Consider the following 14,747-nt stretch of genomic DNA (forward strand, 5'->3'; position numbering starts at 1 on the left):
AACAAGAGTGCAATAATTTGCCAAACTATTAGTCTTCTGAGGTTATTCAAAATATGTCAAATGAAACGGAAACCTGTGATGTTGATGACGGAGAATGAGGAAGAAACGGCCTTTAGTGAGCTCAACACCTCAGGATGTCCTAACGATGCCATTCCTCCTTAGCTGCTGCTCCACCTTTACCTCATTCCTGCTGTGCAATCATTAAACTGGTCCGGAGCTCCATAGCTGTGTGTGATTCACTGAGCCGGGTTCAGGGCAGTGTGCCTTTAAGGCCCGGGCTGGGGAAGCTGTGGGCGGGACGTGGAGCCTGCTCTAACTTCAAGAGAGTGTGTGTGTGTGTGTGAGTGTGTGTGTTTGAGAAAGCTCCCAGAGCGGCGCCCGCCACCATGGCCATGTTCAAGTACTCCCGCCTGGACTTCCTGTGCACTTGCGTGGGCCTGGTGCTGCTGCTGCTGGACATCAGCCTGGACATCTGGGCCGCCGTGGGCTTCTACCAGGAGGGGGCCTGGGGGCCCCTGGCCGTGCTGCTGCTGCTGCTCGTGGGCTCCTCGGTGCTGGTGCAGGTTTTCAGCTGGTTCTGGTACAGCTACGAGGAGTTTCAGATGGAGACCCGGGTGGAGAAGTGGCTGAGCCCCCGACTGAAGCTGCTGCATGTGCTGCAGATGGGAATCTACCTCAGGTTGGTGTCCTCAACTCCCCCCCGCCAGAACCAACGCCGGTTCAAGATCAGCTGATAGTCGGAGGGTGGTGTTCGCAGCAGTTTCCTTTCACAGGAAACTGAAACGGAGAAAGATCAAACAGGAGATCCAGGAACCAGGTTCTCCTGAACCTGAACAGAACTGGATCCTCGTTGACGCCTGTAGGAAACAGCCTGGTTTAAAACAAAGAAGAAGTTGCGCGCTTCTGTTTGGAGGATGTTATCCGGCGCAGCGTGGTCCAGTTCCCACCGGTCCAGAGGTCAGGGGTTGGGGGTTTCACCACCGTATAAGAAGAACGGGACAAGTTCTGTCATGTCAGTGACAGCTTTCTGAAAAAGTGATGTTCTTGTTTCTGTGACTAAAGCTGGCTCCATCCAGTCGTTGGTTGGTCTGACTGTGAACATAGAACATGCTTTAGCTCAGGGGTTCTTAACCTTTCTGACCTTGGGGCCCAATTTTTTCAGTACAGAGTGGCCCAGGGCCCATTAAATATTAACACTGTATAGCAGGGGTCTTCAATTAAAACTTTAAGGTCCATTTAGAGAAAATTTACTCAAGTGAAGGTCCAGAACATCATTATGTATGTGTATATATATATATATATATATATATATATATATATATATATATATATATATATATATATATATATATATATATATGTATGTATGTATGTATGTATGTATGTATGTTTAGTTTTTTTTTTTTTTTAGTTTAGTTTATTTTGTTTTGGTCATTTACATTTTAAGATGTTTGCATATACACACTGTATATGTACAGTATACACACAGGTATAAATATATATATTATATATATGTACACATTTCCTTTTTTTTTTTTTTTTTTTTTTTTTGACCAAAAAGGTATAGGCTGAAACATCATGGCTTATTTTGCCTATCCTTTTCAACAAAGGCAGACTTCAGAAACAAAAGATACTAATAAGAAGAAAACGAAACGAACGAACAAAACAAAGAAAATAAACAAAGAAGAGAAGAAAATAAATGTGGTCACTCACGATTTGAGGATAGCTGCAGGAGGAAAGTTGCATAATTTAGACAGTTTAATATGAAGAGAATTTATATTTGTGTTCTATATTTATCCATTATTTTAGATTTATAATTTTTTTTAATTTATAAATTGAGCTACTTTTTTTTAGTTCCTCATCCAGGCGGTTCCACAGTTTCACCCCTTCGACACTGATACACCTATGTATGTATGTATGTATGTATGTGTGTGTGTATATATTCAAGTAGTCTCATAGTTGTATCAACATCTGCATCTGACTGTTATATTAAAAAAAGTACATTTCAAAAATATTTGCCACTTATGTGTAACTTGAATTACACATATTTTTTTCTCTTAAAAATAAAATAGCTTTTATTTTATTTTTCAAATGCTATCTTATTTTATTTCTTTACCAGCAGTTTGAATTTCCCCTTTTCTTTATTAATTGTCTCAACACATTTTTATAATAAATGAATATAAACACATCTTAACAATTGAACAGTTTTGCAGTTTCTCTTTCTTCCCCTCTTTTAATCTTATTTTCCCACTTTCTGTCGTTCAGTGCGAGAACTGAGCTCTAATTTCTCCTGTCAGGACTTTAAATCTGGGCTGGATGGTGTCAGGATCTCATACACATGTGAAGGTGCTCATTGGTGAACCTGGAACGATATTTAGTTTTAATTATGTTCATTAATGTGGAGAAAGCTTCAAGCGGCAACACTTTTTTTTTTGTTTGTTTGTCTCGGCGCTGCTGAAAAGTCAGCTGGAGCCGCGAGCAGCTATGAAGTGACAGAGCTCCTGGTGGATCTGGTCGTTCCTTATCGCCCGTCTAGATCCCTTTTTAATTCTCTCCTCAGCCACCAGGTTTATGGACATCTGCACCTCAGAGTTGGATCACCAAACAGACTTTTGCGCTGCCATTGCCTGTTGAATAAAATGAACAAGAAGAAGCCGTCAGAGTTGCTCTTTCACTGATGTCACATCCCGACTCAGACATCTGACTCCAACCCCCCGACCAATCGGTGGCCTGTAGTGTGATGATGTCAGATACAGCCGACTCAGCCGCTTAGAACCTCGGCAGAATAGATACAGAAAAGTATCTACTCGGCAGGTTAGACCGCTAGTGGAAAAGAACCAAACTGAGGCATGTCGAGTCGAGCTGAGTAGGTACTAGTGGAAAACCGCCATTAGCTAGAGCCTGGCTGCTTATCATACGTGCCTTTGTGTGGTTGCTTAGCTCTTTATCCATTTCATGTCAGTTTAAAGACACTGAATGTAGGAACTGCAGGTCTGGATCCAGAGCCTGGTGGTCAGTAGAGGAACTGCAGGTCTGATTCCGGTTGGCGTCAGTGTGAAGTTGCTGTAGGTGGTCGGTACTCTTCTGCACGTAGCCTCTTTAGCTGCTACTGTTTTATTTGAAAACATTCAAAAACAGTCCAGTCTGTAATCAGTCCATTTTCTGATTCACTGACTCGCTATTCTTTTGTTTCTGTAAATTTCTTCCTGTACTGATGTTATTGTATTTACATTTTAAACTCTGAATAGTCTGCAGGGGTTGGCTGAGCTGCGTTCATTTGCATGTTTTGAGTTCCTGAGTGTCTGGAACCAGAGTGAACCAGTTTTGTGATGCGTGAGCAGCCATGTAACCAGCTGTGCTCCCTCAGGCACGCCGGCGTCCTGGAGACATCTATGGGCAGCTTCTTCTCGAGGAGCAGCGACCCCCTGGCGGTGTACCTGAGCCATGACCTGAGCATGCTGCGGATCATCGAGACCTTCTCGGAGAGCTCCCCTCAGATTGTCCTCATGCTGTCCATCATCCTGCAGAAGGGCCTGCTGGACCCGGTGACAGGTGACGCCCTGCCGTGGAGAGGGAGGAGGGGGGGGAATCCTGTAAATCCTTCACCAGGATGAGTCACGCTGCCGAGCCGTTTGTGTGACACGCCTCGCTGTGGAGCGTGAACTTGACCCAGGGCGGTCTGGAGCAGACAGGTGCTGCAGGGGGCTGGACGGTTCCCAGCAACTTCCTGGAAATGCTTTCCAGAGTCTTTAGAGGAAGAGGAAGTTTTAGAGGAAGTTACCCTGCACGATTTAGTATATGCCTTCTCCAGATCCACAAAACCCATGTGGACTTGTTGGGCAAATTCCCACGAACCCTCAAGCACCCTGCGGAGGGTATAGAGCTGGTCCAGTGTTCCGCGACCGGGACGAAAACCACATTGTTCCTCCTGAATCTGAAGTTCCCATATTGGCCGTATTCTCCTCTCCAGTTCCCTGGCGTAGACTTCCCCGGGGAGGCTGAGAAGTGTGATCCCCCTATTAGTCCAGCTGTTTAGCTATAAAATGTATAGGAATCGTTCAGTTTGTGATACAAGCATGAAATTTGGTACACAAATAGCCAAAGGTTTCCTCAAAAGATATGGACGTGGAGCCAACGTGAATTTTCAACATGGCACCCATGGTAGCCATTTTTCAAAATGGACGCCAGAAACAAGTGTTTTCTTTTTTTTTTTTTTACAATCTGTTTATTGTGGTTTTTCATATAAAAAAAAAAAATACACTGGTTCACAAGATCAAATAAACAGTTGTAAAAATAACAGAGCCGTAAAACAAGACTCAACCTCTCCATCCCTCCCCCCACCCCCCCTGGCACCTACCCTATTCAAGCACAAGAAAAATAAAATATGAAGAGTTACTTATCAAAAATAGAATACATAAATAATAGTATGCGCATCTTGCAAAATAAAATGTTGACAGTCCCCTTTCAGTCTAAAGAGATCTTACATTCCGTGCTGTTCACATAAGACACAAAGCAGTTCCAAGTTACATCAAATGAATCAGATCTATTAGAGAGGGTCAGTCTGATCTTCTCCAGTTTAAGAAAGTAAAGCACCTCTTTAATCCAGCTCGTTTGGGTGGGTGGGGCTGTTGATTTCCATCTCAGCAGGATCAGCCTCCTGGCCAGCAGGGTTGTGAATGCAGTCAAGTCTTTGTTAGCAGGAGAAAGACCAGATTGCGAAGGCCACACACCAAACAGGGCAGTTAGAGCATTAGGGGCGACATCTTTACCCATTACCTTAGACAATGTAAAACAAATATCAGACCAAAATCTTTTCAACGAGGGGCAGCTCCAAAACATGTGTATGTAGCTTGCGGTGGCCTGGTGACATCGGTCACACAGAGGAGACACTGTGTCAAACATTTTTGCGAGCCGCGCTTTGGTATAGTGAGCCCGATGTATGATCCGGCATTGCATAAAACTATGTCTAGCACAAATTGAAGACTTATGTACTCTTCTCAAAACTTCCACCCACTCCTCATCGAGGATTTTCGCACCTAAATCTGCTTCCCAGGCTGTTTTAAGCGTAGTTGAGGAGTCCAGATGAAGGTCATAAATATTTGAATAAATTACCGAGATTGCCCCCCTCAGTGAGGTTAGAGGTCTCAGGAACATCTCAAAATTTGAAGGGTTAGGTAGAGCTGGGAATTCTGGGAATGCAGTACGGGCCCAATGCCGCGCTTGCAGGTATCTAAAAAATTGTCCCTTAGGGAGTGAGAATTTATCGACAAGTTGTTGAAACGATGCAAAAATTGAGTCAACATACATGTCTCTTATGGTTTTTATGCCCAGCCTAGCCCATAAAGCAAAGGAATTGTCCAGTAAAGACGGCGGGAATGCGTGATTCGCTGACAACGGGGCCCCGACAGAGAATCTATGCAGGCCAAAATGGCGTCTAAATTGAGCCCAGGTCTTAAGACAAGAGGCCACAATTACATTTTTGGCAAAACCAGAGGTAGAGGAGTGAGGGGGTGAGTATAACAAGGCCTTCAAGGATACTGGATGAGCTGAGTTCGCCTCCATGACCAACCACGATGGGGGGACCCCAATGTTTTCGTACTGAATCCAGTAGTTTAAATTCCTAACAGTGGTCGCCCAGTGGTAGTATAAAAAGTTAGGTAACGCCATTCCACCTGCGACTTTGGGTCTTTGTAATACTTGGCGGCTCAACCTAGGAGTCTTTTTATTCCAAACAAAATCCAGGATAAGGCTGTCTAACTTACGAAAAAAAGAGAGAGGAAGAAAAATTGGGATGCACTGAAATAAGTAAAGAAAACGTGGAAAAATATTCATTTTAACTGTATTGATCCTAGCCGCAACAGAGAGATTTAGGAGGGACCACCGCTCAAAGTCATCTTTAATTCGTGTGAGCAGAGAGAGAAAATTTTTCTTATAAAGATTAGCCTGTGTGTCAGCTATATACACACCAAGATAAATGAAACCAGAGTTCGAGACCTTAAGTGGAAACTCTCTTGCCTGCTTATTCACAGTGAATAATTCGCTTTTGTCAAGGTTCAGTTTATATCCCGAAACCTTACTGAAAGCATCTAAAACCGAGAGGGCCGCAGGAATGGAACGCGCTATATCAGACAGAATCAGCAAAAGATCATCCGCGTACAAGGCTACCTTCAGCTCCACATTGTGTCTAATTATACCGCGAATATCGGGGTTAGACCGTAAGGCGATCGACAGAGGTTCCATCACAAGGGCAAATAAAAGAGGACTTAATGGGCAACCCTGTCTTGTAGAACAACCTAAATGAAAGTATTCGGAATTTGTGTTATTCGTTCTAACAGAGGCGAGTGGCGAGGCGTACAATAATCTAACCCATGAAACAAATTTTTCCCCAAAACCAAATTTTCCCAGAATAAAAAACAAATAATCCCATTCCACTCTGTCAAACGCCTTCTCCGCATCCAACGCGACCAAGGCTTCAGGCAGAGCAGATGGAGAAGGGCTATAAGCCACATTAAATACCCCCCTAAGATTAAAAAAGGAATGTCGGTTACGAATAAACCCTGTTTGATCCAGCGATACAATAGAGGGGAGAACGGTTTCTAAGCGTCTGGCCAGTACTTTAGACAGCAATTTGAAGTCAACGTTCAGCAGACTAATGGGCCGGTATGAACCACATTGTAAGGGGTTCTTACCCTTCTTTAAAAGCAGCGAAATACGGGCCTGGTTTAAGGTGTGGGGGAGTGTGCCCAAAGTAAAAGATTCAGTGAACATCTCTAGCAGGTGCGGAGCCAGTTGCTTCCAGAATACTTTATAAAAATCGGCCGGAAAGCCGTCTGGGCCAGGGCTTTTACCGCTTTGGAGCGATTTAATTGCTTCTGCAAGTTCACCTGCTGTAATAGGACGCTCCAATCCCCCCGCCACGCTCTGGTCTAGAGTAGGAGTGTCAATTTTATCGAAGAAAGAGAGCAGATCTGGGGGAGCATGAGAAAAATCCGATGAATATAACAATTTATAAAAATCAAAGAAGGTCCTATTGATCTCCACAGGGTCTGACGTCACTCCCGCACCAGTTTCGATTCGAGGGATTAACTGAGATGCTGAAATTTGTCGCAGCCGATGAGCCACAAGCTTACTAGTTCTATCTCCCTGTTCATAAAATCGTGACCTTGAACAAAGTAGTAACTCAGCTGTAAACTGTGACATAATGAGATCATACTCCGCTTGCAAGGCCATGCGTTCCTTATAGGTATCTGGTTGTTTAGAGGCGGCATACAAAGAGTCCAAAATTGCAATGCGCTGAGATATCTTGGCTAATTTCTCCTTTGCAGATTTTTTTTGATAAGTTTTATAGGAGATAATCTCTCCTCTAATAAACGCTTTCATTGTCTCCCATAACACAGAGGCTGTTACCTCTGGAGTTTTGTTGATTTGAAAAAAGAAATCAATCCGCTTGCTGAGAAAATTAACAAAATTACTATCCAATAGCAAGTGTGTATCTAAACGCCATGGTGGCCTCGTATTATTGAACTTCTGAAAATAAATGTTCATGGAAACGGACGCGTGGTCCGATACAACTATTGCATCATACTTACAGTCCGAAATGGAAGTAAGTAGTCTATTGGTCACTAAAAAAAAATCAATGCGCGTGTAAGTAGAATGAACATGTGAGAAAAATGAGTACGCTCTTTTACCTGGGTTGAGGAAACGCCAAGGATCAACCACATTAAACTCTCTCATAAAGGCTTCAATCACTTTGGCTGATTTGGATTGTGCAACTGAGGTACGGGAGGAGCGGTCTAAGGAAGGATTCATCCAACAATTAAAGTCCCCCCCCAGGATCAACTCATATACAGACAGATCCGGTATCCTTGAAAAAACCCGTCTGAAGAAGGATTCGTCGTCCCAATTAGGGGCATACACATTCGCAAAAGCTACCTTCACATCAAAAATGCACCCAATAACAATTATAAACCTGCCAGCAGGGTCAGTGATTGTTCGGGTATGAACAAAGGGAATATCCCTGTGCAAAAGAATAGCTACCCCCCGTGATTTACTAGAAAAAGAGGATGAGTAAATGTTCCCAACCCAGCTCTTTTTAAGCCTCATGTTATCCACCTCTCTCAGATGAGTTTCTTGCAAGTAAATTATGTGGGCATTGAGATGGCGCAAATAATGTAAAACCTTACTTCGTTTAATTGGATTAATTAGGCCCTTACAATTCAAACTAACAAATTTAACATCTCCACCTGCAATGAGAGGTGATCTCCTAGACTGTGCCATCAAATGTCAGAGGTTTAGATCCAAGTAGTAAGCATGAGAGACCAAAATAAAAATCTATCAACATAGTAAGCATAAACATGAAATAAAACCAAAAGTATAGGGTAGGTGCCAACCCCCCCCCCCAGAAACAAACAACCCCCCCAGCTCAGAGCAGAGCACCCCCCCCTTGTTCCCACCTAGCAGAAGCATCCAAATAATGATGCGTGCTACCCCCCCCTCCTCTGAAATAAAACCTGTCGTTACCTGTAGTGTCTCTGTACTACCAAACGACTAAAGGGAATGCAGAATTGAGCTGTCCCCTAAAAACCAAAAGGTCTATAAGCCAAAACAGAAAAAGGTACCACAAAGTAAAACACAAAATAAATGACTCCATTTAAGAGTGGAGTAATCCTCCGTGCGACAGTCATTAAACCGAAAATAAACCTCAGCAAGAGAGTGACGATCACTTAATAAAATAAATTTAAAAAAATAAATGAATAAATAAATAAATAAATTAAAATAAAATAAAATAAATAGATAAATAAATAAATAAAAAAAAAAGAAAAAAAAATTAAATAAAAATAAATAAATAAATGACTCCATTTAAGAGTGGAGTAATCCTCAGTGCAACAGAGTCATCAAACAGAGAATCCTCAGCAAGAGAGTGACGATTACTTAATAAATTAAATTAAAAAAAAAAAAAAAAAAAAAAAAATTAATTAAATAAAGTAAAATAAAAAAAATAAATAAATAAATAAAAATAAAACCTCTAGCACCTACATACTCTGAGCAGAGCGCATAATCAGTCTAAAGTTCGCAACATTCCGTGTCATGGCTGTAAATAAGGATATCAGCGGCCCAGCCCTCAGCTGGTGGAATCTTCTGGACCCGGGTTCTTTTTCAGTTTCTTGTTCACAAAATCCAAAGCCCGGTCCGGGTCCTCAAACTTGTGGGTCTGGCCACCCGACAGGGTGATGTGCAGTGTAGCTGGGTACCGGAGGCCAAACTTAACATTACCACAGGCGTGGAGCTCCTTTTTCACCTGGACAAAGGCCGCCCTCTGCTTGGCCACCAACGATGTGAAGTCTGGGAAGATAAATACCTTCCTCCCGTTGTACAGCAGCGGTGAGGCCTCCCCCGCACAGCGCAGAATAGTATTCCTGACACGGAACAGTGTCACCCTGATGACCATCGGACGCGGTGGTTCCCCCTGCCCTGGCTTGGCTCGTAGCGTGCGGTGGGCCCTGTCGAGGCCGGGCCTCCCCTCCAGTCGCAATAAATCCTTCAAAAAATCAGCCATGAACTCTGTGGGTCGAGGTCCCTCGGTACCCTCAGGCAGGCCAACCACACGGATGTTGTTCCGCCGAGAGCGGGCCTCCAGGTCTTCACACTTCTTGCTCAAAGTCTCCACCACAGCAGATAGCTTAGCCACATTAGCATGCACGTCGGTTAGCTTGTCGCCGTGCTCATTAGCCGCGTGCTCGAGATCGCTAATAGACTCACTTTGCCGATCAATTCTCCCCTCAAGCGGCTTCAGAGCGGTCGCCACTTCCTTCTTGACAGTTGCCGACACTATTGCCTCAAATTTCGTGATAATTTCAGTTCGCAAGTCCTCCATCATTGCTTTAATGCTGCTTAGCATCTCGTCATTGGCATCCGACCGCACCGGGGAGTCGGGTTGCAGCCGGCCCCGGGCGGCCTTAGCAGACTCACTCTTCGCTCTGGAACTCGACATTTACCCGGTTAAAACACTGAGGAAGACAGATATACAGTCCTTGGGATTTAGTAGTGGCAACCGATGGACAGACTTTATATAATAGATAAAATATATTAAAAACTCATTCCCGAGGAGCCGACGTGAAACACGTCCTACATCATGCGCCCCCTGCCGGCCTCCCTAAGGTGTTTCGAAACAAGTGTTTTCTAATGAGTGATTAGTTGAAATGAGTTGCCAGTTTGCCCTGGCTCTTTTTTTTCTCTTTTTTCTCTTTTTTCCTCTTCTCTTTTTTTCCCTCTTTTTTCATTTTTTCCCCCTCTTTTTCCCTCTTTTTTTCCTCTTTTTTCTCTTTTTTTCATCTTCTCTTTTTTTCCTCTTTTTTCCTCTTTTTTTTCTCTTTTTGTCCTCTTTTTGCATTTGTATAGGAGTCGTTCAGTTTGTGACACCAAGATCATCCATATCAGACAGTCACACAAATGATGGCTGCCATCTTTAAAAAAATGGCGGCCATCTTGAATATTAAATGACTTTTCAATTATCCAAGAGACATCTACCAAGTACTATATGTGGTAAATGTGTCTAAAATATCATATTGTGTCCCCAAGTCATATAAAAAGAATTGTTTCTGGCATCCATTTTGAAAAACGGCTGCCATGGGTGCCATGTTGAAAATTCACGATGGCTCCACGTCCAATTATTTTTGGAATGCCTTTGGCTATGTGTGTACCAAATGTCATGCTTGTATCACAAACGGAACGATTGTTTTGGTTATCTCCTGCACTATATAGTTGGAACACACTCTCCGGTCCCCCTTTTTAAAAAGAGGGACCACCACCCCAGTTTGCCACTCCACTGTCCCCTTCCTCCATGCAATGTCACAGAGGCGTGTCAACCGAGACAGCCCAAGACATCCAGAGACTTGAGGTACTCAGGGCAGATCTCATCCACCCCCGGTGCCCTGCCACCGAGGAGCTTACGAACCAGCAGTGACCTCGGCTTGGATGATGGATGAGCACGTCCCCGAGTCCACACTCTCTGCTTCCTCAGTGGAAGCCATGTCAGTCGGGTTGAGGAGATCCTCGAAGTATTCCTTCCACCGTCCGACGATGTCCCCAGTCGAGGTCAACAGCTCCCCACCCACACCGTAAACGGTGCCGGCAGAGTACTGCTTCCCCCTTCTGAGGCGCCGAACGGTCCTCCAGAATTTCCTCGAGGCCGACCGAAAGTCTTCCTCCATGGCCTCCCCAAACTCCTCCCAGACCCGAGTTTTTGCCTCAAGGACTGCCCGAGCTGCGGCTCGCTTGGCTTGCCGGTACCTATCTACTGCGTCAGGAGTCCCACAGGCCAACATAGCCCGGTAGGACTCCATCTTCGACCTGACGGCATCCTTTACTTCCGTTGTCCACCAACGGGTTCAGGGATTGCCGCCACAACAGGCACTGGAGACCTTGCGTCCACAACTTCGAGCCGCCGCGTCGAAATGGAGGCAGAGAACATGGTGCACTCGGACTCAATGTCCCTGCCTCCCCGGGATCTGAGAGAAGTTCTCTCGGAGGTGGGAGTTGAAGACGTCCCTCACAGAAGGCTCAGCCAGACGTTCCCAACAGACCCTCACAATCCGTTTGGGTCCAACTTCCTCCTCCGCCAGTGCATCCAACTCACCACCAGGTGGTGATCAGTTGACAGCTCAGCCCCTCTCTTCACCCGAGTGTCCAAGACATACGGCCGAAGATCAGATGAAACGACATAGAGACACCAACGTTAGCAGAGCACTGTATATTCTCTAGTTAGCCGTCGGCTGAAATTAACCGCACAACAGTCAGGGCATTAGGACTATTAGGCCTTCTCAATCCTGGTCCTCATGGGCCCCTGTCCTGCATGTTTTAGATGCTATCCTGCTTCAACACACCGTGATACAAGTACCTGTGTCATCAACAGAGTTGTGCAGACCTTGCTGACAAGTTAATGAAGACCTTTAAGTAGAATCAGGTGTGTTGGTGGAGGGAAACATCTAAAACATGCAGGACAGGGGCCCACGAGGACCAGGATTGAGAAACACTGAGCTAGTCAGTGGCTGTCCCCGCCAGAGTAACTCACTGCTGCTGCCCCTGGTGGTCAGTAGAGGAACTGCAGGTCTGGATCCAGACCCTGGTGGTCGGTAGAGGAACTGCAGGTCTGGATCCAGACCCTGGTGGTCAGTAGAGGTAAAATGAAACGGAAACCTGTGATGTTGATGATAAAGAACAGCAAGAAACGGCCTTTAGTGAGCTCTACACCACAGGACATTCTAACGATGCCTCTCCTCCTCTTCCTCAGTGATAAAGGCCTTGGGCTCGGTGTCGGCCGTGGCCTTCAGCGTGACCACGTACCACCGCTGCCTGCGCTCCTTCCTGCCCGAGAAGGCCAAACAGTCCTTCCTCTCCTCGGTGGTGTACTTCCTGTGGCACCTGACACTGCTCCTGTCCCGCCTGGTGGCGCTGGCGCTCTTCACCTCCGTGATGCCCTGTTTCATCTTCGGCCACTTCCTCTGCTCCTGGCTGGTGCTGTTCTTTTGCGCCTGGCGCTCGAACACGGCCTTCATGGACAGCCCCGCGGGGGAGTGGCTCTACCGGGCCACGGTCGCCCTCGTCTGGTATTTCGACTGGTTCAACGTGGTCGAGGGGAAGACCAGGAAGCCGACGCTGCTGTACCACGGCTACATCCTGGTGGACATTTGCCTGCTCTGTGGCTTGTGGTACTGGAAGATGAGCACGGACCCACCGGCCTTTGTGGTGCCATGGGTGTACGCCGCCGCCACCGCTGGCACCGTGGTCGCCCTTTACGTCCTCGGACTCCTGCTGAAGGTCTTATACTACAAACGCTTCCACCCAAACCTGCGCGGAGACGAGCTGAGAGGGGTGAGCACGGAGGTGCTGCAGCTTGGGGATGAGGTGGACGCCCCGCGCATGCTCATGCAGTCAGCCACTGTTCCCGACGTCGTCACAGACAGATGTATGCCCGGCCCACCAGCACACTGCAACCGGAGGATGAAGAAGCTGGCCGAGAACTTCTACTCCGGATGAGCTGGTCTGGGGGTCGGAGACTGAACCGGGACACTGTGCCCTAGAGGGGGTCGACCAGAGCTGGACTCTCCTGAGCAGGTTCAGCGTTAGCGGACAGCTCAAACCTTGTGCAGGTCCAGTGGTGGTTACCAGCAAAAAAACTCAACAAAACCTGCCAAAAAGCTATCAAGACTTCCTAAATTATTAGTGATGCTTATGACTTAAACTCACTTAAACTCTTAAATGTTATTTATTTTTATACTGTAGCACCTTTCATGCAGATAAAATGCAACACAAAGTGCTTTACATTAAAAAGAGAAAAGAAACAATCCACCTTGACCCCCCCCCCCCACTCCCCGTACCCTCATTCATACAACACACACACAGCATACTATACACATGCATACACTGATAGACCAAGTGAGGAAACACCATCCTATGGGAGCCATCCACACCGAGAGCCGTCCAAGCCCACGACTACAGGGGACGCCGCCGCAGACACCACCCCACTTTATTCATTTTAAGAAGTTTGAGTGAGACTCAACTCTGTCACCATCAGGTGTCTGAACCCATGTTGGTGTGTGCTGACTCCGCCCATTAACCCCAGTTGGTCCAGAAATGGACCGAACACCTGAACACGCCCATCTCTGTCCAGTCACCATGGTAACTGTTTCAACTCGTCTGGCTACCTCATGCTAATGTGACCTGATCTGATCTGTCCACCGATCCTAATTCCTGGGAACGTTTAGGTCCTGGGATGTGAACTACCATTACCGTAAACTAATTTGGATCCCACCCGTCCTCAAGGGCTGCTGGGGCTGAAGCCAGGGCCGGGGGTGCCACCGGGACGGGCTGAGGATCACCTGACCAGGGGATTTGGGTCCCACCGGGGTCTGCACCTTCATGTTGCTCTGTGAGTACATGGGAGTCGGTGCCTAGGGGTCATCCAGAGACGTCCACAACAACGGATGTTTTCCTGTCGCTCTGAAACGGACCACACTTCCTGTTCTCTACACACTACAAGCTACCAGCATTACTTCTCTGTAACCTCCTGCCTTTGATACCTCAGTGTTGGCTCAACGTATAATTACTCAGGAACCTCAGGCCACTACTAACACAAGGAAACCCGGTCCTCCGCTGCACTGAAACATCTGTAACCTCTGTTATACATTCCTAACATGGAGAATACTTCAGTGACTCCAGTCCCATGAGTGTCCTCGACACCCAGGTCAGCTGATGTTTTACACCTCTGAGCTTATTATTAGCTTTTTGAAGTGACAGCAAGTGCTTTCTTTTATATTTGATGCCAACTAAAGCGACATTTTATCCTTCTGTGTACAGGACGTACGTCATTGACGTTTGGTTTGCTCTGTAGTTCCACCAGTGAACACTAGGGGCCAAAGCTGGTTTCAATTTAACTCAAAAACACCAATAGTTCCCAAAGGGAAATTACTTTTACTCTTCCTTCCTCCACTTCCTTCGGAGATCTGAGTGAATTGGAGATGATAAATGTTCAGGACAGTACTTTTACTGACATTGAATAACTGATCTGTTTACTCTGCTTGAAAACAATGAGGAGGAAGTAGTCGTAGTAGTCATAATGGGGTAAATGCAATGCTAACTAGCAGAGAAGTCGTGTTATGTTTCAGGTCTACCCAACTTGTAGCTATTGGCCCTTTTCCACTAGTACCGACTCGGCTCGCCTCAGCTCGATCTGGCACTTTTCCACTAGC

The 14,747-nt window shown here is 45.9% G+C and overlaps 1 protein-coding gene across 1 annotated transcript; it reads left to right on the plus strand.

Moving 5' to 3' along the window:
* Nucleotides 1-357: 357 nt before the first annotated feature.
* Nucleotides 358-14,747, plus strand: LOC133460518 (XK-related protein 8-like). Its single transcript, XM_061741121.1, has 3 exons — nt 358-679; nt 3,368-3,552; nt 12,290-14,747. Exons 1-3 carry the CDS (start codon nt 387-389, stop codon nt 13,033-13,035), a joined length of 1,224 nt encoding a protein of 407 aa, XP_061597105.1. The 5' UTR covers nt 358-386; the 3' UTR covers nt 13,036-14,747.

The sequence above is a fragment of the Cololabis saira genome, chromosome 15 (genome assembly GCF_033807715.1).
Source record: "Cololabis saira isolate AMF1-May2022 chromosome 15, fColSai1.1, whole genome shotgun sequence".
In the NCBI taxonomy this organism is placed as follows: Eukaryota; Metazoa; Chordata; class Actinopteri; order Beloniformes; family Belonidae; genus Cololabis; species Cololabis saira.

Bases quoted from the DNA above. Each gene is read 5' to 3' on its own strand.
- LOC133460518 (XM_061741121.1), top strand. From the start codon at position 387: ATGGCCATGTTCAAGTACTCCCGCCTGGACTTCCTGTGCACTTGCGTG. The intron at 680-3,367 runs GTTGGTGTCCTC...GTGCTCCCTCAG, and splicing joins CAGATGGGAATCTACCTCAG to GCACGCCGGCGTCCTGGAGA. The intron at 3,553-12,289 runs GTGACGCCCTGC...CCTCTTCCTCAG, and splicing joins CCTGCTGGACCCGGTGACAG to TGATAAAGGCCTTGGGCTCG.